Here is a 27,347-nt window from a genome sequence, read left to right as displayed (position 1 = left end):
CACTTTTTGTGGTACTGAAGTTCCCGGGCTTTCATTCAAAATCTGTTTATCGTGAGCACCCACCCATTAAACATAAAAATTATAAATAGCTTCAAGCTATTTCAAGCTATTGATGCCTGTGGGCACTATCAGCCACTGAGACAACAGACAAATTTTAGTGTTTTAATGAATGAATATTTCATACATTAAGGCTGCCTGTTTATTTAAGAGAGGTGAACAATACATTATAATTATACATAATAATATCACAGATGATAGACTAAATAAATAGATTTTACTTAGATGCTTGTTCATTCTTAAAGTCTTATATGTTGAATTGAACTGAATGTCATCTGTTCAAAGGCTCTCCCAGTCAGTGCTGTTCTCCATGCCTGTCTTACTGTACATGATGTTATTAGCACAAACACTTTAAAAGTTACTGTGACTCAAACATAGAAAAATAGATTTTTTATTTCCCTCACCTAATATTTAAAAGTATTTTATAGCATATAACACGTTTGAAAATATGCTTTGGTTCACATTTAACTCCAGAAAATCATAAATCAAAATATGGATATTACCTGTCCACAGATTCATGGTGCAGTAACTGCTCTTTTAACTGTCTGGTGTCTTTGCTTTGTTTGGTGTTTGTAGACATGGTTTACATGAGTTTTTAGCTGAGATTCAGAGGTTTCTGTGGACACTACTCATGTCAGCACTTATATTTCTGACCTCGTGTTATAATCAATTAAACGTGGTCTCCTCTCTTTTGCCCCCATTTTTGATGTTGTGGGTGCAAATGATCAGGCATGACATTCTCATAATAAATCAGATAAAATACTGCAAAGAATTAATCCTGCATTTGTGTGATTGAAATGTGTGTGCAGTGACACTGTTTTAAAGATTTGGCCTAAATAATTCTGGAGTGAATGAGCCTAAACATGATGACCGGACTAATGACACCATATCACCTGTGACACTCACACACGCACGTATGACTTTGCCAGTTTCAGCTGAAACAATTTCAGTGTTTCAAACCATGTTCCAGAGTTTTTAGTTCACCGTTCATGAGGTTTCAAGAAGAAAATGAAAGACAGATCTGAATGTTTGAAAGTGTTTTGGAAAAACTCTGTAAAGATTAGATGAACAATACTCAAAGGATAAATTCAACTGTTTTATTTTGTTAGATAAGTTGAAAAAAAAGTTAAACAAGCAAGTAAATAACGAAACAAGGTTAAATGAAGTAAGAGCAAAAAGTTAACAAGTAAATAAAGAAACAAGGTTAAATGAAGTAAGAGCAAAAAGTTAACAAGTAAATAACGAAACAAGGTTAAATGAGGTAAGAGCAAAAAGTTAACAAGTAAATAACGAAACAAGGTTAAATGAAGTAAGAGCAAAAAGTTAACAAGTAAATAACGAAACAAGGTTAAATGAGGTAAGAGCAAAAAGTTAACAAGTAAATAACGAAACAAGGTTAAATGAAGTAAGAGCAAAAAGTTAACAAGTAAATAACGAAACAAGGTTAAATGAGGTAAGAGCAAAAAGTTAACAAGTAAATAACGAAACAAGGTTAAATGAAGTAAGAGCAAAAAGTTAACAAGTAAATAACGAAACAAGGTTAAATGAGGTAAGAGCAAAAAGTTAACAAGTAAATAACGAAACAAGGTTAAATGAAGTAAGAGCAAAAAGTTAACAAGTAAATAACGAAACAAGGTTAAATGAAGTAAGAGCAAAAAGTTAACAAGTAAATAACGAAACAAGGTTAAATGAGGTAAGAGCAAAAAGTTAACAAGTAAATAACGAAACAAGGTTAAATGAGGTAAGAGCAAAAAGTTAACAAGTAAATAACGAAACAAGGTAGAGGAGAGAAAACCCCAACAATCCCCTCTGAGCAAGCACTAGGCGACAGTGGGGAGGAAAAACTGCCTTTAAACGGGCAGAAACCTCCGGCAGAACCAGGCTCAGGAGGGGGCAGTCAACTGCCGGGACTGGTTGGGGGGGTGAACAGAGGTGGAGCAAGACGAGGCTACATCAGTTGAAGAAGCAGTATTGTCCCTCTACCGGAAAAAGCTGAAGAATCTTTTCTTCTTTTTCATGGACTTTTCCACGAGCGCCTTTTTGTCCAGGATGAGGGTTCTCAACTCATCGATGGTTTCTGTGTTTTGCCTCTCTAGTTTCTTGCATGTTTGTTCCACCTGTTCTAATGTTGCTTGTGTTTCTTCAAGCTTTTCTTTGAGGTCTTTGGATGTTGCCTCCTGTGTCAGCTTTGCCTTCTGCAGGTCTGCATTTCTCACTTGATCTTCTTTGTGCAGGCCTTCTAGCTGCTCATTTCTTTTCTGGATATCGCGGAGCGTACACTGCAGGTCCTCATGCGTTTTGTCTTGTTTTTGCTTTTGGGCCTGCATTTCTGTGTTTTCCCGCTTCAAGTTGTTGAATTCCAACAATATCCCCTTAATGAGCTCTGAGTTGTTTTTGGCCATGTGATCAATCTTTTTCTGCATGTGTGAGCATCGTTTTTCTAGTGTTTCCTTTTCTCCCTCCAGCTCACTTGTTTTGACCTTCAGTTCATCACAGAATCCTTGCAACTTTTGATTTTTACTCTCAAAGTCCTTGATAATGCACTTTTCTTCTGGCAGTCTTTCTTTCTGTTGCTCTTTCTCTTGAAGGAGGTCTTTATTTTGGACCAATGTTTGTTCCAACTCTGCCTTCACCATTCTGTACTTTTCCTGCATGCCTTGGAGCTCGCGCTGCAGGTCTTTTTGCTTTGTGTCCTGTTGTTCCTTCTGTTGGAGGACTTCTTTATTTTTTTCTTCAGCTTCATCAAGCTTTCTTTGGAGCAGGTGATTCATTTGGTCCATGTATTGCAGATCCCACTCCATTTTATCAATCGTGGCTTTCCTGCCTTGAAGCTGCTCGGACATTTCTTTAACTTCAGCGCTCTTTTTCTTGTTTTCTTTGATGAGGGATACAATCTGCTCTCTGGCTTGAGCAAACTTGATCCCCCAGCCCTCATTAATAATGTTGATGTCGGGCTGGCGCTGTAGTGTTTCTTCCAGGTGTTTGTTTTGTGCTTCCATCTGTAAGCACTTCTTCTCCAGGTGACGTTTTTCTTCTTCAATTTGTCGAATTTTGTTCTGGAGATGGTTGTTTTCATTCCTACTCTCCTGTAATGCCCTTTGGATGGATAAGAGGCCATTTGGAGAAATTGGCCGGCCACGCGTGGAAGGAGAGGCGGCGAAATCTTTTTGTCTCGGTTGCCGTAATCTTGGATACATGTTGGCGTTTGTATCCGATGACTCTGAGAGGTTTCCAAATTTTTCTGTAGTCAACGTTTGAAGGCTGCAAACACAAAGGCTGCGAAGAAACGAACTGAAAATTGCTGTTTCTCACCCCTATTTATAGAAAAACTTCAAAGGATCCTTGTGACATCCTTGTGACATCCTTGTGACATCCTTGTGACATCATCACTCCTAAGCCAATCAGATTGTCACATGACATTTTGGAATGTGGAATGGGGATATGTTTTTTTTTAAACAGTTTTCAAATGTAACTTAATATTTAAGTGTTTCTTACTTGACCCGCTTAGTCGATTAAAAAGTTAATTGCCACGAACACCCCTAATGTTATATAACAGACCACAGAAAAAAGACAGGTTTTTTTCTACGTGACAGAGCTATAATAAATGTTTTGTTTTTTTAATTATCCTACTTTTTCTAAAAGGGAACATTATTTAAAGAATATGTATTTAATTAAAAACTCTGTATTCATCTAAAGGGTATACCAAGAAGGGTGAGCTTCCTGCTTGAAAAGGAAATGACCAAAATAAATGTATTTCTCTGCAATTACAAACTCTGTGTAAACAGTCTTGGTGTCAAAATAAAGCTAACACTGGTGAGATGTCATCAGAGCTGTAAATATTACTGCAGATGTTACTATGTCAAAGTTACTGTGACTCAAACATAGAAAAAATGATTTTTTATTTCCCTCACCTAATTTTTAAAAGTATGTTATAGCATATAACACGTTTGAAAATATGCTTTGGTTCACATTTAACTCCAGAAAATCATAAATCAAAATAGGGATATTACCTGTCCACAGATTCATGGTGCAGTAACTGCTCTTTTAACTGTCTGGTGTCTTTGCTTTGTTTGGTGTTTGTAGACATGGTTTACATGAGTTTTTAGCTGAGATTCAGAGGTTTCTGTGGACACTACTCATGTCAGCACTTATATTTCTGACCTCGTGTTATAATCGATTAAACGTGGTCTCCTCTCTTTTGCCCCCATTTTTGATGTTGTGGGTGCAAATGATCAGGCGTGACATTCTCATAATAAATCAGATAAAATACTGCAAAGAATTAATCCTGCATTTGTGTGATTGAAATATGTGTGCAGTGACACTGTTTTAAAGATTTGGCCTAAATAATTCTGGAGTGAATGAGCCTAAACATGATGACCGGACTAATGACACCATATCACCTGTGACACTCACACACGCACGTATGACTTTGCCAGTTTCAGCTGAAACAATTTCAGTGTTTCAAACCATGTTCCAGAGTTTTTAGTTCACCGTTCATGAGGTTTCAAGAAGAAAATGAAAGACAGATCTGAATGTTTGAAAGTGTTTTGGAAAAACTCTGTAAAGATTAGATGAACAATACTCAAAGGATAAATTCAACTGTTTTATTTTGTTAGATAAGTTGAAAAAAAAGTTAAACAAGCAAGTAAATAACGAAACAAGGTTAAATGAAGTAAGAGCAAAAAGTTAACAAGTAAATAACGAAACAAGGTTAAATGAGGTAAGAGCAAAAAGTTAACAAGTAAATAACGAAACAAGGTTAAATGAAGTAAGAGCAAAAAGTTAACAAGTAAATAACGAAACAAGGTTAAATGAGGTAAGAGCAAAAAGTTAACAAGTAAATAACGAAACAAGGTTAAATGAGGTAAGAGCAAAAAGTTAACAAGTAAATAACGAAACAAGGTTAAATGAAGTAAGAGCAAAAAGTTAACAAGTAAATAACGAAACAAGGTTAAATGAGGTAAGAGCAAAAAGTTAACAAGTAAATAACGAAACAAGGTTAAATGAAGTAAGAGCAAAAAGTTAACAAGTAAATAACGAAACAAGGTAGAGGAGAGAAAACCCCAACAATCCCCTCTGAGCAAGCACTAGGCGACAGTGGGGAGGAAAAACTGCCTTTAAACGGGCAGAAACCTCCGGCAGAACCAGGCTCAGGAGGGGGCAGTCAACTGCCGGGACTGGTTGGGGGGGGTGAACAGAGGTGGAGCAAGACGAGGCTACATCAGTTGAAGAAGCAGTATTGTCCCTCTACCGGAAAAAGCTGAAGAATCTTTTCTTCTTTTTCATGGACTTTTCCACGAGCGCCTTTTTGTCCAGGATGAGGGTTCTCAACTCATCGATGGTTTCTGTGTTTTGCCTCTCTAGTTTCTTGCATGTTTGTTCCACCTGTTCTAATGTTGCTTGTGTTTCTTCAAGCTTTTCTTTGAGGTCTTTGGATGTTGCCTCCTGTGTCAGCTTTGCCTTCTGCAGGTCTGCATTTCTCACTTGATCTTCTTTGTGCAGGCCTTCTAGCTGCTCATTTCTTTTCTGGATATCGCGGAGCGTACACTGCAGGTCCTCATGCGTTTTGTCTTGTTTTTGCTTTTGGGCCTGCATTTCTGTGTTTTCCCGCTTCAAGTTGTTGAATTCCAACAATATCCCCTTAATGAGCTCTGAGTTGTTTTTGGCCATGTGATCAATCTTTTTCTGCATGTGTGAGCATCGTTTTTCTAGTGTTTCCTTTTCTCCCTCCAGCTCACTTGTTTTGACCTTCAGTTCATCACAGAATCCTTGCAACTTTTGATTTTTACTCTCAAAGTCCTTGATAATGCACTTTTCTTCTGGCAGTCTTTCTTTCTGTTGCTCTTTCTCTTGAAGGAGGTCTTTATTTTGGACCAATGTTTGTTCCAACTCTGCCTTCACCATTCTGTACTTTTCCTGCATGCCTTGGAGCTCGCGCTGCAGGTCTTTTTGCTTTGTGTCCTGTTGTTCCTTCTGTTGGAGGACTTCTTTATTTTTTTCTTCAGCTTCATCAAGCTTTCTTTGGAGCAGGTGATTCATTTGGTCCATGTATTGCAGATCCCACTCCATTTTATCAATCGTGGCTTTCCTGCCTTGAAGCTGCTCGGACATTTCTTTAACTTCAGCGCTCTTTTTCTTGTTTTCTTTGATGAGGGATACAATCTGCTCTCTGGCTTGAGCAAACTTGATCCCCCAGCCCTCATTAATAATGTTGATGTCGGGCTGGCGCTGTAGTGTTTCTTCCAGGTGTTTGTTTTGTGCTTCCATCTGTAAGCACTTCTTCTCCAGGTGACGTTTTTCTTCTTCAATTTGTCGAATTTTGTTCTGGAGATGGTTGTTTTCATTCCTACTCTCCTGTAATGCCCTTTGGATGGATAAGAGGCCATTTGGAGAAATTGGCCGGCCACGCGTGGAAGGAGAGGCGGCGAAATCTTTTTGTCTCGGTTGCCGTAATCTTGGATACATGTTGGCGTTTGTATCCGATGACTCTGAGAGGTTTCCAAATTTTTCTGTAGTCAACGTTTGAAGGCTGCAAACACAAAGGCTGCGAAGAAACGAACTGAAAATTGCTGTTTCTCACCCCTATTTATAGAAAAACTTCAAAGGATCCTTGTGACATCCTTGTGACATCCTTGTGACATCCTTGTGACATCATCACTCCTAAGCCAATCAGGTTGTCACATGACATTCTGGAATGTGGAATGGGGATATGTTTTTTTTTAAACAGTTTTCAAATTTAACTTAATATTTAAGTGTTTCTTACTTGACCCGCTTAGTCGATTAAAAAGTTAATTGCCACGAACACCCCTAATGTTATATAACAGACCACAGAAAAAAGACAGGTTTTTTTCTACGTGACAGAGCTATAATAAATGTTTTGTTTTTTTAATTATCCTACTTTTTCTAAAAGGGAACATTATTTAAAGAATATGTATTTAATTAAAAACTCTGTATTCATCTAAAGGGTATACCAAGAAGGGTGAGCTTCCTGCTTGAAAAGGAAATGACCAAAATAAATGTATTTCTCTGCAATTACAAACTCTGTGTAAACAGTCTTGGTGTCAAAATAAAGCTAACACTGGTGAGATGTCATCAGAGCTGTAAATATTACTGCAGATGTTACTATGTCAAAGTTACTGTGACTCAAACATAGAAAAAATGATTTTTTATTTCCCTCACCTAATTTTTAAAAGTATTTTATAGCATATAACACCTTTGAAAATATGCTTTGGTTCACATTTAACTCCAGAAAATCATAAATCAAAATAGGGATATTACCTGTCCACAGATTCATGGTGCAGTAACTGCTCTTTTAACTGTCTGGTGTCTTTGCTTTGTTTGGTGTTTGTAGACATGGTTTACATGAGTTTTTAGCTGAGATTCAGAGGTTTCTGTGGACACTACTCATGTCAGCACTTATATTTCTGACCTCGTGTTATAATCGATTAAACGTGGTCTCCTCTCTTTTGCCCCCATTTTTGATGTTGTGGGTGCAAATGATCAGGCGTGACATTCTCATAATAAATCAGATAAAATACTGCAAAGAATTAATCCTGCATTTGTGTGATTGAAATGTGTGTGCAGTGACACTGTTTTAAAGATTTGGCCTAAATAATTCTGGAGTGAATGAGCCTAAACATGATGACCGGACTAATGACACCATATCACCTGTGACACTCACACACGCACGTATGACTTTGCCAGTTTCAGCTGAAACAATTTCAGTGTTTCAAACCATGTTCCAGAGTTTTTAGTTCACCGTTCATGAGGTTTCAAGAAGAAAATGAAAGACAGATCTGAATGTTTGAAAGTGTTTTGGAAAAACTCTGTAAAGATTAGATGAACAATACTCAAAGGATAAATTCAACTGTTTTATTTTGTTAGATAAGTTGAAAAAAAAGTTAAACAAGCAAGTAAATAACGAAACAAGGTTAAATGAGGTAAGAGCAAAAAGTTAACAAGTAAATAACGAAACAATGTTAAATGAAGTAAGAGCAAAAAGTTAACAAGTAAATAACGAAACAAGGTAGAGGAGAGAAAACCCCAACAATCCCCTCTGAGCAAGCACTAGGCGACAGTGGGGAGGAAAAACTGCCTTTAAACGGGCAGAAACCTCCGGCAGAACCAGGCTCAGGAGGGGGCAGTCAACTGCCGGGACTGGTTGGGGGGGTGAACAGAGGTGGAGCAAGACGAGGCTACATCAGTTGAAGAAGCAGTATTGTCCCTCTACCGGAAAAAGCTGAAGAATCTTTTCTTCTTTTTCATGGACTTTTCCACGAGCGCCTTTTTGTCCAGGATGAGGGTTCTCAACTCATCGATGGTTTCTGTGTTTTGCCTCTCTAGTTTCTTGCATGTTTGTTCCACCTGTTCTAATGTTGCTCGTGTTTCTTCAAGCTTTTCTTTGAGGTCTTTGGATGTTGCCTCCTGTGTCAGCTTTGCCTTCTGCAGGTCTGCATTTCTCACTTGATCTTCTTTGTGCAGGCCTTCTAGCTGCTCATTTCTTTTCTGGATATCGCGGAGCATACACTGCAGGTCCTCATGCGTTTTGTCTTGTTTTTGCTTTTGGGCCTGCATTTCTGTGTTTTCCCGCTTCAAGTTGTTGAATTCCAACAATATCCCCTTAATGAGCTCTGAGTTGTTTTTGGCCATGTGATCAATCTTTTTCTGCATGTGTGAGCATCGTTTTTCTAGTGTTTCCTTTTCTCCCTCCAGCTCACTTGTTTTGACCTTCAGTTCATCACAGAATCCTTGCAACTTTTGATTTTTACTCTCAAAGTCCTTGATAATGCACTTTTCTTCTGGCAGTCTTTCTTTCTGTGGCTCTTTCTCTTGAAGGAGGTCTTTATTTTGGACCAATGTTTGTTCCAACTCTGCCTTCACCATTCTGTACTTTTCCTGCATGCCTTGGAGCTCGCGCTGCAGGTCTTTTTGCTTTGTGTCCTGTTGTTCCTTCTGTTGGAGGACTTCTTTATTTTTTTCTTCAGCTTCATCAAGCTTTCTTTGGAGCAGGTGATTCATTTGGTCCATGTATTGCAGATCCCACTCCATTTTATCAATTGTGGCTTTCCTGCCTTGAAGCTGCTCGGACATTTCTTTAACTTCAGCGCTCTTTTTCTTGTTTTCTTTGATGAGGGATACAATCTGCTCTCTGGCTTGAGCAAACTTGATCCCCCAGCCCTCATTAATAATGTTGATGTCGGGCTGGCGCTGTAGTGTTTCTTCCAGGTGTTTGTTTTGTGCTTCCATCTGTAAGCACTTCTTCTCCAGGTGACGTTTTTCTTCTTCAATTTGTCGAATTTTGTTCTGGAGATGGTTGTTTTCATTCCTACTCTCCTGTAATGCCCTTTGGATGGATAAGAGGCCATTTGGAGAAATTGGCCGGCCACGCGTGGAAGGAGAGGCGGCGAAATCTTTTTGTCTCGGTTGCCGTAATCTTGGATACATGTTGGCGTTTGTATCCGATGACTCTGAGAGGTTTCCAAATTTTTCTGTAGTCAACGTTTGAAGGCTGCAAACACAAAGGCTGCGAAGAAACGAACTGAAAATTGCTGTTTCTCACCCCTATTTATAGAAAAACTTCAAAGGATCCTTGTGACATCCTTGTGACATCCTTGTGACATCCTTGTGACATCATCACTCCTAAGCCAATCAGATTGTCACATGACATTTTGGAATGTGGAATGGGGATATGTTTTTTTTTAAACAGTTTTCAAATGTAACTTAATATTTAAGTGTTTCTTACTTGACCCGCTTAGTCGATTAAAAAGTTAATTGCCACGAACACCCCTAATGTTATATAACAGACCACAGAAAAAAGACAGGTTTTTTTCTACGTGACAGAGCTATAATAAATGTTTTGTTTTTTTAATTATCCTACTTTTTCTAAAAGGGAACATTATTTAAAGAATATGTATTTAATTAAAAACTCTGTATTCATCTAAAGGGTATACCAAGAAGGGTGAGCTTCCTGCTTGAAAAGGAAATGACCAAAATAAATGTATTTCTCTGCAATTACAAACTCTGTGTAAACAGTCTTGGTGTCAAAATAAAGCTAACACTGGTGAGATGTCATCAGAGCTGTAAATATTACTGCAGATGTTACTATGTCAAAGTTACTGTGACTCAAACATAGAAAAAATGATTTTTTATTTCCCTCACCTAATTTTTAAAAGTATTTTATAGCATATAACACCTTTGAAAATATGCTTTGGTTCACATTTAACTCCAGAAAATCATAAATCAAAATAGGGATATTACCTGTCCACAGATTCATGGTGCAGTAACTGCTCTTTTAACTGTCTGGTGTCTTTGCTTTGTTTGGTGTTTGTAGACATGGTTTACATGAGTTTTTAGCTGAGATTCAGAGGTTTCTGTGGACACTACTCATGTCAGCACTTATATTTCTGACCTCGTGTTATAATCGATTAAACGTGGTCTCCTCTCTTTTGCCCCCATTTTTGATGTTGTGGGTGCAAATGATCAGGCGTGACATTCTCATAATAAATCAGATAAAATACTGCAAAGAATTAATCCTGCATTTGTGTGATTGAAATGTGTGTGCAGTGACACTGTTTTAAAGATTTGGCCTAAATAATTCTGGAGTGAATGAGCCTAAACATGATGACCGGACTAATGACACCATATCACCTGTGACACTCACACACGCACGTATGACTTTGCCAGTTTCAGCTGAAACAATTTCAGTGTTTCAAACCATGTTCCAGAGTTTTTAGTTCACCGTTCATGAGGTTTCAAGAAGAAAATGAAAGACAGATCTGAATGTTTGAAAGTGTTTTGGAAAAACTCTGTAAAGATTAGATGAACAATACTCAAAGGATAAATTCAACTGTTTTATTTTGTTAGATAAGTTGAAAAAAAAGTTAAACAAGCAAGTAAATAACGAAACAAGGTTAAATGAGGTAAGAGCAAAAAGTTAACAAGTAAATAACGAAACAAGGTAGAGGAGAGAAAAGCCCAACAATCCCCTCTGAGCAAGCACTAGGCGACAGTGGGGAGGAAAAACTGCCTTTAAACGGGCAGAAACCTCCGGCAGAACCAGGCTCAGGAGGGGGCAGTCAACTGCCGGGACTGGTTGGGGGGGGTGAACAGAGGTGGAGCAAGACGAGGCTACATCAGTTGAAGAAGCAGTATTGTCCCTCTACCGGAAAAAGCTGAAGAATCTTTTCTTCTTTTTCATGGACTTTTCCACGAGCGCCTTTTTGTCCAGGATGAGGGTTCTCAACTCATCGATGGTTTCTGTGTTTTGCCTCTCTAGTTTCTTGCATGTTTGTTCCACCTGTTCTAATGTTGCTTGTGTTTCTTCAAGCTTTTCTTTGAGGTCTTTGGATGTTGCCTCCTGTGTTAGCTTTGCCTTCTGCAGGTCTGCATTTCTCACTTGATCTTCTTTGTGCAGGCCTTCTAGCTGCTCATTCCTTTTCTGGATATCGCGGAGCGTACACTGCAGGTCCTCATGCGTTTTGTCTTGTTTTTGCTTTTGGGCCTGCATTTCTGTGTTTTCCCGCTTCAAGTTGTTGAATTCCAACAATATCCCCTTAATGAGCTCTGAGTTGTTTTTGGCCATGTGATCAATCTTTTTCTGCATGTGTGAGCATCGTTTTTCTAGTGTTTCCTTTTCTCCCTCCAGCTCACTTGTTTTGACCTTCAGTTCATCACAGAATCCTTGCAACTTTTGATTTTTACTCTCAAAGTCCTTGATAATGCACTTTTCTTCTGGCAGTCTTTCTTTCTGTTGCTCTTTCTCTTGAAGGAGGTCTTTATTTTGGACCAATGTTTGTTCCAACTCTGCCTTCACCATTCTGTACTTTTCCTGCATGCCTTGGAGCTCGCGCTGCAGGTCTTTTTGCTTTGTGTCCTGTTGTTCCTTCTGTTGGAGGACTTCTTTATTTTTTTCTTCAGCTTCATCAAGCTTTCTTTGGAGCAGGTGATTCATTTGGTCCATGTATTGCAGATCCCACTCCATTTTATCAATCGTGGCTTTCCTGCCTTGAAGCTGCTCGGACATTTCTTTAACTTCAGCGCTCTTTTTCTTGTTTTCTTTGATGAGGGATACAATCTGCTCTCTGGCTTGAGCAAACTTGATCCCCCAGCCCTCATTAATAATGTTGATGTCGGGCTGGCGCTGTAGTGTTTCTTCCAGGTGTTTGTTTTGTGCTTCCATCTGTAAGCACTTCTTCTCCAGGTGACGTTTTTCTTCTTCAATTTGTCGAATTTTGTTCTGGAGATGGTTGTTTTCATTCCTACTCTCCTGTAATGCCCTTTGGATGGATAAGAGGCCATTTGGAGAAATTGGCCGGCCACGCGTGGAAGGAGAGGCGGCGAAATCTTTTTGTCTCGGTTGCCGTAATCTTGGATACATGTTGGCGTTTGTATCCGATGACTCTGAGAGGTTTCCAAATTTTTCTGTAGTCAACGTTTGAAGGCTGCAAACACAAAGGCTGCGAAGAAACGAACTGAAAATTGCTGTTTCTCACCCCTATTTATAGAAAAACTTCAAAGGATCCTTGTGACATCCTTGTGACATCCTTGTGACATCATCACTCCTAAGCCAATCAGATTGTCACATGACATTTTGGAATGTGGAATGGGGATATGTTTTTTTTTAAACAGTTTTCAAATGTAACTTAATATTTAAGTGTTTCTTACTTGACCCGCTTAGTCGATTAAAAAGTTAATTGCCACGAACACCCCTAATGTTATATAACAGACCACAGAAAAAAGACAGGTTTTTTTCTACGTGACAGAGCTATAATAAATGTTTTGTTTTTTTAATTATCCTACTTTTTCTAAAAGGGAACATTATTTAAAGAATATGTATTTAATTAAAAACTCTGTATTCATCTAAAGGGTATACCAAGAAGGGTGAGCTTCCTGCTTGAAAAGGAAATGACCAAAATAAATATATTTCTCTGCAATTACAAACTCTGTGTAAACAGTCTTGGTGTCAAAATAAAGCTAACACTGGTGAGATGTCATCAGAGCTGTAAATATTACTGCAGATGTTACTATGTCAAAGTTACTGTGACTCAAACATAGAAAAAATGATTTTTTATTTCCCTCACCTAATTTTTAAAAGTATTTTATAGCATATAACACCTTTGAAAATATGCTTTGGTTCACATTTAACTCCAGAAAATCATAAATCAAAATAGGGATATTACCTGTCCACAGATTCATGGTGCAGTAACTGCTCTTTTAACTGTCTGGTGTCTTTGCTTTGTTTGGTGTTTGTAGACATGGTTTACATGAGTTTTTAGCTGAGATTCAGAGGTTTCTGTGGACACTACTCATGTCAGCACTTATATTTCTGACCTCGTGTTATAATCGATTAAACGTGGTCTCCTCTCTTTTGCCCCCATTTTTGATGTTGTGGGTGCAAATGATCAGGCGTGACATTCTCATAATAAATCAGATAAAATACTGCAAAGAATTAATCCTGCATTTGTGTGATTGAAATGTGTGTGCAGTGACACTGTTTTAAAGATTTGGCCTAAATAATTCTGGAGTGAATGAGCCTAAACATGATGACCGGACTAATGACACCATATCACCTGTGACACTCACACACGCACGTATGACTTTGCCAGTTTCAGCTGAAACAATTTCAGTGTTTCAAACCATGTTCCAGAGTTTTTAGTTCACCGTTCATGAGGTTTCAAGAAGAAAATGAAAGACAGATCTGAATGTTTGAAAGTGTTTTGGAAAAACTCTGTAAAGATTAGATGAACAATACTCAAAGGATAAATTCAACTGTTTTATTTTGTTAGATAAGTTGAAAAAAAAGTTAAACAAGCAAGTAAATAACGAAACAAGGTTAAATGAAGTAAGAGCAAAAAGTTAACAAGTAAATAACGAAACAAGGTTAAATGAAGTAAGAGCAAAAAGTTAACAAGTAAATAACGAAACAAGGTTAAATGAGGTAAGAGCAAAAAGTTAACAAGTAAATAACGAAACAAGGTTAAATGAGGTAAGAGCAAAAAGTTAACAAGTAAATAACGAAACAAGGTTAAATGAGGTAAGAGCAAAAAGTTAACAAGTAAATAACGAAACAAGGTTAAATGAAGTAAGAGCAAAAAGTTAACAAGTAAATAACGAAACAAGGTTAAATAAGGTAAGAGCAAAAAGTTAACAAGTAAATAACGAAACAAGGTTAAATGAGGTAAGAGCAAAAAGTTAACAAGTAAATAACGAAACAAGGTTAAATGAGGTAAGAGCAAAAAGTTAACAAGTAAATAACGAAACAAGGTTAAATGAAGTAAGAGCAAAAAGTTAACAAGTAAATAACGAAACAAGGTTAAATGAGGTAAGAGCAAAAAGTTAACAAGTAAATAACGAAACAAGGTTAAATGAGGTAAGAGCAAAAAGTTAACAAGTAAATAACGAAACAAGGTTAAATGAGGTAAGAGTAAAAAGTTAACAAGTAAATAACGAAACAAGGTTAAATGAGGTAAGAGCAAAAAGTTAACAAGTAAATAACGAAACAAGGTTAAATGAGGTAAGAGCAAAAAGTTAACAAGTAAATAACGAAACAAGGTAGAGGAGAGAAAACCCCAACAATCCCCTCTGAGCAAGCACTAGGCGACAGTGGGGAGGAAAAACTGCCTTTAAACGGGCAGAAACCTCCGGCAGAACCAGGCTCAGGAGGGGGCAGTCAACTGCCGGGACTGGTTGGGGGGGTGAACAGAGGTGGAGCAAGACGAGGCTACATCAGTTGAAGAAGCAGTATTGTCCCTCTACCGGAAAAAGCTGAAGAATCTTTTCTTCTTTTTCATGGACTTTTCCACGAGCGCCTTTTTGTCCAGGATGAGGGTTCTCAACTCATCGATGGTTTCTGTGTTTTGCCTCTCTAGTTTCTTGCATGTTTGTTCCACCTGTTCTAATGTTGCTTGTGTTTCTTCAAGCTTTTCTTTGAGGTCTTTGGATGTTGCCTCCTGTGTCAGCTTTGCCTTCTGCAGGTCTGCATTTCTCACTTGATCTTCTTTGTGCAGGCCTTCTAGCTGCTCATTTCTTTTCTGGATATCGCGGAGCGTACACTGCAGGTCCTCATGCGTTTTGTCTTGTTTTTGCTTTTGGGCCTGCATTTCTGTGTTTTCCCGCTTCAAGTTGTTGAATTCCAACAATATCCCCTTAATGAGCTCTGAGTTGTTTTTGGCCATGTGATCAATCTTTTTCTGCATGTGTGAGCATCGTTTTTCTAGTGTTTCCTTTTCTCCCTCCAGCTCACTTGTTTTGACCTTCAGTTCATCACAGAATCCTTGCAACTTTTGATTTTTACTCTCAAAGTCCTTGATAATGCACTTTTCTTCTGGCAGTCTTTCTTTCTGTTGCTCTTTCTCTTGAAGGAGGTCTTTATTTTGGACCAATGTTTGTTCCAACTCTGCCTTCACCATTCTGTACTTTTCCTGCATGCCTTGGAGCTCGCGCTGCAGGTCTTTTTGCTTTGTGTCCTGTTGTTCCTTCTGTTGGAGGACTTCTTTATTTTTTTCTTCAGCTTCATCAAGCTTTCTTTGGAGCAGGTGATTCATTTGGTCCATGTATTGCAGATCCCACTCCATTTTATCAATCGTGGCTTTCCTGCCTTGAAGCTGCTCGGACATTTCTTTAACTTCAGCGCTCTTTTTCTTGTTTTCTTTGATGAGGGATACAATCTGCTCTCTGGCTTGAGCAAACTTGATCCCCCAGCCCTCATTAATAATGTTGATGTCGGGCTGGCGCTGTAGTGTTTCTTCCAGGTGTTTGTTTTGTGCTTCCATCTGTAAGCACTTCTTCTCCAGGTGACGTTTTTCTTCTTCAATTTGTCGAATTTTGTTCTGGAGATGGTTGTTTTCATTCCTACTCTCCTGTAATGCCCTTTGGATGGATAAGAGGCCATTTGGAGAAATTGGCCGGCCACGCGTGGAAGGAGAGGCGGCGAAATCTTTTTGTCTCGGTTGCCGTAATCTTGGATACATGTTGGCGTTTGTATCCGATGACTCTGAGAGGTTTCCAAATTTTTCTGTAGTCAACGTTTGAAGGCTGCAAACACAAAGGCTGCGAAGAAACGAACTGAAAATTGCTGTTTCTCACCCCTATTTATAGAAAAACTTCAAAGGATCCTTGTGACATCCTTGTGACATCCTTGTGACATCATCACTCCTAAGCCAATCAGATTGTCACATGCACTGCAAAAACTCAAAATCTTACCAAGTAGGTTGGAGAGACAAAACCTGCAGCTCAGAATCAGCGCAAGAAGACGTAATCGCAGCGCGGACCGGACGCATCAGGATCGCTAAGCTCCGAGAGCGTGTCCGTCTACGAGCCGTCGGGTGAGAAAGCCGAGAAAGACAAAGCTGATTCTTATGCGTCGGTCCGTTCTGTGTTTACGTCTTTGTGTGGAATCAGTGTACCTGCTCTCATTTACATGGATTCGCATTTGCGACCAAATTGGTTGCACTCTAGAGCCCTGTTACTTGATGAAAGTTGGTTTTGCAGAGTTAATCTTGCAGCTCAGCCACAGCATAGCCCTCAGCAACCAAGAGCATGCTAGCGGGCCGTTGTTATTATGTTATTACTGTGCTTTTCGGAAAATGAGGCACTCTAAAAATCAGTCCTTTGATTTTTCTGGAAATTGACAGTGCTCCTTATAATCCGGTTTGCCTTATGTCTCTACCAGCTTTGCACATCTACAGACTGAAATCTTTGCCCATTCTTCTTTGCAAAACAGCTCCAGCTCAGTCAGATTAGATGGGCAGCATTTGTGAACAGCAGTTTTCAGATTTTGCCACAGATTCTTGATTGGATTTAGATCTGGACTTTGACTGGGCCATTCTAACACATGGATATGTTTGCTTTTAAACCACTCCATTGTTGCCCTGGCTTTATGTTTAGGGTCGTTGTCCTGCTGGAAGGTGAACTTCCGCCCCAGTCTCAAGTCTTTTGCAGACTCCAAGAGGTTTTCTTCCAAGATCGCCCTGTATTTGGCTCCATCCATCTTCCCATCAACTCTGACCAGCTTCCCTGTCCCTGCTGAAGAGAAGCACCCCCAGAGCATGATGCTGCCACCACCATATTTGACAGTGGGGCTGGTGTGTTCAGAGTCATGTGCAGTGTTAGTTTTCCACACAGAGCATTTTGCATTTTGGTCTCATCTGACCAGAGCAGCTTCTTCCACATGTTTGCTGTGTCCCCCACATGGCTTGTGGCAAACTGCAAACGGGACTTCTTATGGTTTTCTGTTAACAATGGCTTTCTTCTTGCCACTCTTCCATAAAGGCCAACTTTGTGCAGTGCACGACTAATAGATGTCCTATGGACAGATTCCCCCACCTGAGCTGTAGATCTCTGCAGCTCGTCCAGAGTCACCATGGGCCTCTTGGCTGCATTTCTGATCAGCGCTCTCCTTGTTCGGCCTGTGAGTTTAGGTGGACGGCCTTGTCTTGGTAGGTTTACAGTTGTGCCATACTCCTTCCATTTCTGAATGATCGCTGGAACAGTGCTCCGTGGGACGTTGTTTCTTTTTGTAGCCTAAGCCTGCTTTAAATTTCTCAGTAACTTTATCCCTGACCTGTCTGCTGTGTTCTTTGGACTTCATGGTGTTGTTGCTCCCAATATTCTCTTAGACAACCTCTGAGGCCGTCACAGAGCAGCTGTATTTGTACTGACATTAGATTACACACAGGTGCACTCTGTTTAATCATTAGCACTCATCAGGCAATGTCTATGGGCAACTGACTGCACTCAGACCAAAGGGGGCTGAACACACACCCCACTTTGCAGTTATTTATTTGTAAAAAATGTTTGGAATCATGTCTGATTTTCGTTCCACTTCTCACGTGTTCACCACTTTGTGTTGGTCTTTCACGTGGAATTCCAATAAAATTGATTCATGTTTGTGGCTGTAATGTGACAAAATGGGGAAAAGTTCAAGGGGGCCGAATACTTTTGCAAGCCACTGTATGAATCCTGGTTGTGTTTACTGACCTGGAAACGATTTTATGTGCACGGCGCTCGAAAATCTGTCAAATGTTTTAGTACGACTTTGCTAAGCTACGAAGCCGCACCGCTTGATGGATTGTTGGAGCATTACGGCTATCGTAGGCAGGAGCCCCGCGGAGTGATACGTACTGTGCTTCAACATAATATTACTGTATTGTGTGTTTGTTTAACCTCTTTTTAAGTTTTGTGGATATTATACATGGTTGTGCTGAGGATATGTCGGCCAGTTTCCACTGGAAATGCCTTTTGGTTAAACTGTCAGCGAGGAATTTGCATTTGCACTGTTACATTTTTATATAAGTTTAATGCACATGAAAAGCAGCTGCTTATTTAAGTGAAAATACATTGATTGTTGTTTTTTTTTTTTGCACAAATGAAGTGGAGTTGTAAAGTATTTTGTCTCGTGTCAGTTATATCGTTATCGCACATTTTCAAATTTATATCGTGATGAATATTTTTGGCCATATCGCCCTGCTCTACTTCTACAACGCGCCTTGTGTAGATGAGTTAGTGAGGCAAACTGATCAGCTGTCTTATTGTGTCTGTTGAGTGTTTGGTTTTGTGAACGGCCTCTTTAATGCACGAGGGTGTGACCATCCACATCCTTGTATCTGTCCACTGTCAGCCATTCATTTTGTGCAAATCTGGCCAAGTCTTCCAAGTGTGCGTGTTTTTTTTCCTTCTGACCAGATGCAGCTTTCTGCAACATCACTTTAATGTCCTTATACTGATCACCACACTGTGTGTGTGCGCTAAAACAGCAATCATTTCACTGCTCCTTTGTAGTGACAGGTTACAAAACGTCATTAGATGCTGCATGGCTGTACAAGATAGACTTTGGTTAGCAACAACTCTCTGAGGCCTTTACTGTGAAACAGAACGCTGTCTTATCCGGCTAACTTCAAGGTTTAATGTGGGATTTTTTTGTAATCCAAGACATAATGCCAGGTCAACTCATGCTTTGAACCTAATCTGCTCCACAGCAAATCATGTTCCAAATGAGAGATCACCAGGTAGAAAATCACAACCTACTAACCAGTAAGACCGAAAAAGAACAAAATAAATAAAATCCCCGATCCTGGAAGGTCCCTCAGACCGCTGTGTGCAGAGAGTAGGAGTGTAAAATTTTTCAGCAGAGTCTGATGTCTTTGTCTTTCCATGATGAGCAACAATAATGAACATAGATTCTCTACAACAACTTTATTGTTTTGGAAGTATTAATATATGATCCCAAAACTTCTACATTTAACCTTTTAATCAGACCAGCAAAAATCTAGTATTGAATCTTAGCACAGTCATAAAAAACTATTTGCTAAAAGCATTTTTGCAGCTGAATATTTTAAATTACAGTTAGGATCACTGGTTGGCTGTTTCACCTGTAAGACTTTAAAATAACATGCTAAGGTTTAATAGTCTATAAGGAATACACTCTGAGGCCTGGGCAGTGTTGTGCTAATAAGAGAAGGTTTGTGTGTGCAGTGAAACAGTAATTTTTTTATTTCATAATTTATTGATATGTTTGATCCTTTCTGAGCTGCGTTAATGAAGCAGTCATTAGAGCACCATGTCCGCTACAATAGTTCTGTAGTTTGATGCTTGAGTCGTTGCAGACTTGTTGAAACTCCCTCACCCGTCAAAGCAGCGTCTTTGTTATTCGAGTCCAGCAGATGGCAGTGTTTCACTGTCTGACGGCTGTCTGAAGCTTCAGCTGGATTATCCGTTTAAATGAGATCGTTTTATAAAACTCCACACACGAACAGGAGGGGGGAAAGACACTTGCAGTCCACACACGCTCCAAAGTCCTCACTCCATCCACGCTCCACGCTCCTCTTCACACTCCACAAGAAACACAAAAGCTCGCTCCAATCCTCACACACTTGATCGCTCAGGTAACACAGGGGCAGGTCCAGGGAAATCTATTCACAGAGATGCAAAAGGTTACTGTAAGAAGATCGCTAGGGAAACACGAGAACGAACTGAGCTGGGGTTAACACTGACGAGAGTCGGCAACGGTCCAGCGACGAGAAATACAGGGCTGCCATCTTATAAGGGGACTGGAACACTGTTGGGTGATGAGCCACAGGTGTCACCAGGTGCGTGGGCCAAGGGCAGGAGCCCACAGATGAGCTCCGCCCAGGCAGTGAGAGAAGGAGGGAGGGAGAGAGCGGGGACAAAATCAAAACAAAAAAACACATGTAGCCACACTGAGGCGAGCGGGTAGACACAGGGACCCTGACACCCTCGCCTTTTTCAGAAATGTCATGTATGAAAATCTATAATAACTCCAGTTATACGGATATCAATATCCTCATAAGTGAGGATATTGATAAACTGATTTGAACTTTTACTGATTTCTGTTTAGATATAAATTGATTCAAAGTGGTCAGATATGCAGATTCTGACCTTTCCTCTGGCAAATATATAAACTCACTGAAAACAGTTTGACTTTTCAGAGAGTTTCCTATCTATCTGTATTTTTACTTTAATAGTTAAGCACGATTAACATTTAGGAAACAAAAATAAACAAGTTAATAAATGAAATGAAATAATACTGATTTATATATTCACTCTGTTTACTTTTTCGATATAGAAATACAATGAAGACTTCCATGTTCCTGCTGGTGGCGCTCTCTGGCACTGTGCTCTGCATGACTAACGGACGTGTTCAGAAAACCAGCATATCATCAACATGATCCCACAAGGGGGATGTGATGATCTGATAGCAAACAGAGATAATAATGGTAACTGTAAGCGCAAGAATACCTTTATCATTGGTGACTTTAATCAAGTTGGAACAATTTGTGATCCAAGCAATTGTATCAATGCAAATAGAAATCTTTATAAAAGCCCCACAGACGTGCACATTCTGTATTGTAAACTGCTGGGACAAACAACGATACCCATTGTACATCCAGATACAGATGAAAAGGCGTATTGTAATTGCATGTGATAAAATCAATACTTTCCTTCAGCCTGTGCACTTTGAATGTTGCTCTTGAGTTGAGAGATGCTGTGAGCTTGCTGCCATCTTTAAACATCACTTCATGATGCTGGTTTAGATGCTTTATAAGACTTTGTTACGTTTCTTAAACAGTGATGAAAATAATAAAGAGGAAATATGAGAGAAGTGATTTTCAGTGAATGTTGAAAAAAATCCCACAACAACAAAAATGATGGCAACATTGCTACACTTTGCTTTCTTAGCTTGCATATTGTACATTTTCACAGTTGTTTCTGATTGGCTCCATCTTCTCTCGTTGTCACAGCTGTTGCTCAACTTTCAGCACTCATTCAATTAAAAAAACAACAAACAAAAAAACCAAGCTGCTGCTGGTAAGGTTGGCATTCTTGCAAGACTCAGTAACACAAAACAAATAAAAAAATGCACATCCCATGTTTATCCCATGTGATTCCAGGCTGAGTTTATGCATTTATGCTTATTTGTTTATAAAATATTATAAGCTGGTCTGAGGTCATTTGTTACTAAAGAAAAACAAACAAACACTGTGTCATTATTTAATCCACTAAAACTAAGACACAATGCAGAAGCAGTGTGTGAAAACTAAGTGCACCTTCACTGGTGTAGCATCTGCCTTAGAAACAATGAAGTCAAATGAAACTGTTGAATCATCTCTATGTGCTAAAGGCTCATTTTAATGCAGCATTAATCACGTTGCTTTAACAGTGCTGCATTTTAATAATGTTTATCACGTTCTTTGTAGATTTTAATTATCACCATCGTCGCTGTGAGAACATGTCTGGTTGGAGCAGGCGGCACTCAGGGATCATGTTGTGTGGAAGAAGAGTCATGTGATTGTTTTTTTAAAGATTTATTTCTATGAGTGCACAGAGTGTGAAACAGAAAGATAGGATCGACAGAGAAAGCTGATCATGTCTGTTGTGACACCTGCAATCTCTGACTAGAGTTTTAGGTTTTGTCAGGCAGCTAACACAAAGAAAGCCTGGCTTCATTGTACAAATACAACTTACATATACAACACATGACATATTACACAGAGTCATTATTTATTCAACAAAAACTAAGCCAGATGCAGTTTTTGGATTTTATTTCAAAATGTTCTTATTCTGATTGTTTACTTAATATATTTAGACACATTTGGTTTATTTCTATAAAAATGATATTTTACACAAAACTTCAAACAGCTGCCTGCAAACATGGCTCTTTATTGTAAAGCCAGGTATGAACAACAACCTGCAGCTGCATGCTGTTGTGCTCATTGGTGTCACATTAGGTTCTGAACCACAAACAGAGAAGTTTCTTAGAACTGCTGGGCTAGTGATGTAGGTGTTGATGCAAATGATGGCTTAGGGTGGTGCTACGACAGTGTATAAAAACTGAAGCTCCCAGAGCCAAGTGTTATTTGTTCTTCCGTAACTGAGGTGAACTATAACCTGCTCAGGTAGAATTTAATAACAGCGTGTCTGAACTGCTCGTCTCCAGGCTTCACGTCTCATTCTGTAAGAACTTGTTGTTTGTTTATTAACTTTTTATAAACAACAGACTTTTGTATACTTCCAAGAAAGAGGGAGAACTTACTCTTCTGCCACACTCACGTTCATCTTTATCTGTCATCAGTTCAGATAAAAGCATCACTGATTATTCTGAACACTGTTTTAAAGCTTCTGCGTCACTCTGATTTCTTCTTAAAGTTGGCAGACAGGATTGTGAAGAAGGACATAGTGGATCCCCCCTTTTAATGAGCATATTATCTGTGAACACTGAATACAAACAACCTAAATGCTCATTAAAGAAGCAGGTTGGCTCATAAAGTGCTCTGTACTTGTTTTATGCAAGTGCTGTTTCTGGAAACAACCACCATCTGTAATCAACACAGGACTTATTGAGCTGTCAGGTGTGCAGACAACATGGCACATTTTGGGAACACCTATAGTTGATGTCTTAATTATGAAAATAGCTACTATGTAGTTGATGCTTCCTGTTCTGCCAGAGCAGGTGCAGCCTTTGTGGAAGTGGGTTCCACTGGACCAGCGTCTGTGAACGATCCATTGTGGGTGATTTTTTTTTTTGACCTTACATCTGTGTGTAAGGACCAACCACAACCATCTAAAATCTTTGCATGTTATTTTATCTTCTGTGTAAGAAGTACACAGCATACCCTGATGATCAGCTTCAAGGGTTCTCAGTGTAGGATGCATACAGTATGTCATGCTGAAATATAGAGCACTTACAATAGAACCCACTAGAAACCAATTATTTTAGCCTGGTTCCTTAAATCTATGGCATTTTTCCCATGCTGACTGATATGCTGCTCAGTGTCTTTTGCTGTCTGTCATGATCCTGGGCCATGTTGGCCCAGCATTCTTAGTTTTCGTATGTTTTGTGTGTTGTTCTTTATTTATGCCATGGTTTCTGTTAAGATGTTCCTTATTTGATTACCTCCTGTGTGCCCCTCTGTTTATCTGTGAGCCCTCGTTTCCCCTCCTTGAGTTTTATTCCATGTTTTCCCAGCCCGTTATGTCCGTGCTCTCCCCGTGCTGTCTCTCCTCCTCTCTGAACCTCCGTGTACTTCCTGTTTTACTTTGACAGTCTCCCGTCAGTGTTGCGTTCACTCCTGCCGTGTCTTGTTATGATTATCAGTGTCACCTGTGTTCCCCGTGTGCTCCCACTTCCCTCGTTAACCCTCTGTGTATTTATGTCTGCGTCTCCCTCAGTTCTGTGTCGCGTTCTCCCTCATTCATGGCCGTGTGTTTCTGTGTATTACGTTATAGTTTCCTCGTTTAGGTTGTATGGTTTCTCTCTCCAGCAATAAAGCTGTGTTTTGAGTTCATTCCTGCCTCCGTGAGCTTGCGTTTGGGTCCTCATCCTGCCTGCACACAGCCGCAACCATGACAGTGTGCTTTTAAATCAGATGTCACTCTGAACATAAACACAAGCCACAGCAGCCCAGCTGTCTTAGCTGAGTACAAGGATACATTTACTCTCTTTGTGTAAAATATTGTGATGATTTTACATTATATTAGGCAGGCAGCTGCCCAAATTAAACCGTGACTATTAGCAGTTTGGTTATTTTGAACGCCTCGGCTGGAAAAAATTCAAAATGGTTTGTAAGGTTGGCCACAGCTTTGTATGTAAAGGGGAGTTAGAAGATTGCTTCATATTTTAAGATTGATTAAGATTAATTAATATTTTTAATTGTTTTATTTTACATCTCACCTTTTACACTGCATTGAGTTGCTGCCATGTGATTGGCTGAGTGTACATCGTTCTTTGTTTCAAAATGGACTTAATGCTTGGTTGAACAGTTGTGATGTTTATCTCCTTTAGATTTATTTTTTATTGTCATGATGAAAAATGGTTTGTTGGTTCATACCTATGAAGTTACAGTGTTTCTGAAAAGCCTAAAAAGATGAATTGTTACCATAGTAAACTTCAAAACAGACTTTATTATATGATATAGTTATAAAATTGGATAAAAACTGACTTCAGCATAATATAAAATAATGTGTTGCCACTATGTATGCATTGGTCAACTTTCAGATCTATGAAGTTCAGCTCCCCCAGCTGTGTCTCCCTTCTGTGGCCCATTCCCTCATTACTACCCTGTGTATTTAAGCCCTGTGTTTTCCCACGCTTGGTGTCGCGTCGTACCCTCAGACCCTGCCTGTGTGTTCCTGCTTGGTTTCATGGTTTGGTTTCTGTTTTTGTTTCATGCCAGCAATAAAAGCTGTGGTTTTAGTTACATTTCGTCTCGGAGTCCTGCATTTGGATCCACATTTCCACCTGCCCGCACTCAGAGCCCTGACATCAGCATAATATAAAATAATGTGTTTTCCCGATACCTGATTTTTAGCACTATGTATGCATTGGTCAACTTTCAGATCTATGAAGTTCAGCTCAGTTATCTATGTTTTCATTTTTAGTTTCCATTTGCATTTAGATGCACGGCCGATTCTCTGATGTGTGATCTGTTTCTACCTGTGCTGATGCTAGCAGGACTAAAGCTGATCAAGCAGCAGTAAATATGTGAAGCAAGGCTGAAGGATACACTCATAAAATGAACAGAATCATAAGAATATAACAGCACGAGCACTGCAAATGCAACTAAACCATGTTGACATCAAATGGTATGTTATTTGAAATCTATATGAAATAATGACACATCTATGTTTTCCAATTTATTTTATTTATTAATTTTATTTTTTCCACAGCTGTGTAAATCAGTCTGTCTGTGGACTGCCAGCCAACACATCCACAACACCAACAACTCAGACAGCACAAAGCCTTTTAAGTTGGCGAGGCGTGATAGCAAATGCAGCGCAGGTACATCCATCTGACCTGCAGCAGCATCGCAGACCACGCCCCCCTCCACACCACTCTTTCCTCATAGTTGCTCGCCATCGTTGCTCTCAGAGGGTAGAAGGTCCCGATCGAAGTGCACAGGTAACTTCCCTTCACATTTCACGACAATGATCCTGTTAGTGAGAAGCCTGCCTTCATACTGGCAGCTGGGTTTCCTGGCTCCCTGATGCTTTAGCTTACATTTAATTATGCGAAACGTTGCGGTACTATACGTCATGCCGCTATTTTCATCGTACCTCCCATCACCTCTACAAATGGATTTGACCTTTGCTGGAATGCTGAGGATGAATGTGTTGGTTTCCTTACAACTGTTGTCAAGTTTGTAGATATTCCTATTTGATATTTCTGTGTTACACAGCTTTTCAGTCATCTTAGCATCTACATGCTGTCTTCTAAACTTTTCATAAGGTGTTTCTTCAGGTCGGTGCTCGCTTGGTTGAAAATTGTTCACTTTGGAAAATCCGGAAGCAAAGAGCAGCACGAGCATCGTGCAGACAAACAGTGTCTTCATCGTCTCCTGGAGAAGAAAACACATGGACATTTTTCCACATTAAGAATTTGGCAGATACATCCTTTTGGATCCTGCAGCTCAGCAAGTCGTCTTTGTGAGCTGCAAACACACGACAAGAGGACTGATAGACCTTTTTCTTTAAATGAAAGAAGTCGTTTTATTTATAGTTTTCTTTTTTATTTATTTCTAATCATATATATTACTTTGTTCTCTGTTTATTTTTTATTTTTCAACTGTTAGGACGATTTCTAAATATCCTGAACAAGCCTGATCTGGACGGCTCCTGGAAGCAGATTCAGGCGTGATGATGTCATTTTCAACTGGAAAAAGAAGCTTTGAAAAGCTGAAGTAGTTTAAATGTTTAGATATTTAACCTTGTTGTATTACTTTATATTTTATATTCATCGTATTAAGACATCAAGATATTTGTTTTTGCCTTAAAATTTTGTGTTTTCATTTATACTTTTTGTTATTCTTTTTTTTAATTTTGTCATTTTGCCTTTTTTACTTGATGTGATTTGGATAAATATATATTTATATCTACAGATATATTGAGAGAGTTTTCCTCTGGGTTTCACAAGCCCATTTTATAGATAAAAGTCCAGGTCATAATAGATCCGGTTCATTAAGAACAAAGTTTAAATCCGATTTAATATAAATGCCTTTCTGCACTCAGTTATTCTTTCCTGTCACATGTTTCAGTGTGCTCTGTAGTAACAGTGACACACTGCAAAATAAAAATAATAAGACACTCACCTTTTTTTCCTTTACTAATGATGATGATTAACCTGCAGTGGTTCAGGTATAAGTTGGTTGTCTGGAACAGCAGGTGATGAAGATGTCGTGAAGGGTCTGTGGTTCATGTATATAGTGGGTTCATTACATAACTGGATAGGCAACATCTGACAGTCAGTTTAAATAAGATCTTGTTGTATTTGAACACAAATCAGCAAAAACAGGTCTCTCACCGTGCAAATATACAGCTTACGTAAGTTTAGTGTGCTCACCGAATGCAGTGTTTAGTGTAGCAGCAGAATTATGACAGTTTATGGAGATGTTCAACGTGACCCTGCTGCCCAGCTTTAAAAGGAAAATCATTTTAAATGATACATAATAAGTTCTTACCAAAAGAGGAATGCAGACGGAGATGAGCAGAGATCTCTTCTGCAGTTCAGATGCTGCTGTGAGTTCTAGTTCACTTCTGTCACAGAGGAACAAAGTGTGTTTGGATCTGGACACTTTGATTTTTATACTTCTGATCAGCACCACCTCAAATAATCCTTTGCATCCACACCTACATCACTGGCCCACCACTTCTAGGAAACTTTAACACTTCCCTGCTTGTGACTCAGAAAGATAATGCAAATATGATGACCACTGACCACAAGAACCTGCATGTAGATGCAGCCTGTTTTTCCACATCTGGCTTTAGAAAAAAAATTAATG

General features: G+C 39.2%; 2 protein-coding genes across 2 annotated transcripts in view; both read left to right on the top strand.

Moving 5' to 3' along the window:
* LOC308407479 (protein TANC1-like) overlaps positions 1–20,747 on the top strand; it is a gene marked incomplete at its 5' end in the record, with an annotated part of 37,796 nt that extends 17,049 nt beyond the window's left edge. The window contains one exon of the mRNA XM_080899128.1: positions 20,639–20,747. Coding sequence (XP_080755254.1) covers positions 20,639–20,704 — 66 coding nt within the window. The 3' untranslated portion in view covers positions 20,705–20,747. The remainder of the gene's footprint in view (positions 1–20,638) is intronic.
* Positions 1–27,347, top strand: part of LOC308393937 (protein NLRC3-like) — a 133,423-nt gene that overhangs the window by 83,842 nt on the left and 22,234 nt on the right. The window lies entirely within an intron of this gene.

Source organism: Rhamphochromis sp. 'chilingali', assembly GCF_963969265.1.
Source record: "Rhamphochromis sp. 'chilingali' genome assembly, chromosome: 1".
NCBI classification, from domain to species: domain Eukaryota; kingdom Metazoa; phylum Chordata; class Actinopteri; order Cichliformes; family Cichlidae; genus Rhamphochromis; species Rhamphochromis sp. 'chilingali'.
The sequence above is the reverse complement of the archived record's forward strand: the minus strand, read 5'-3'. Positions and strand labels throughout refer to the sequence as shown.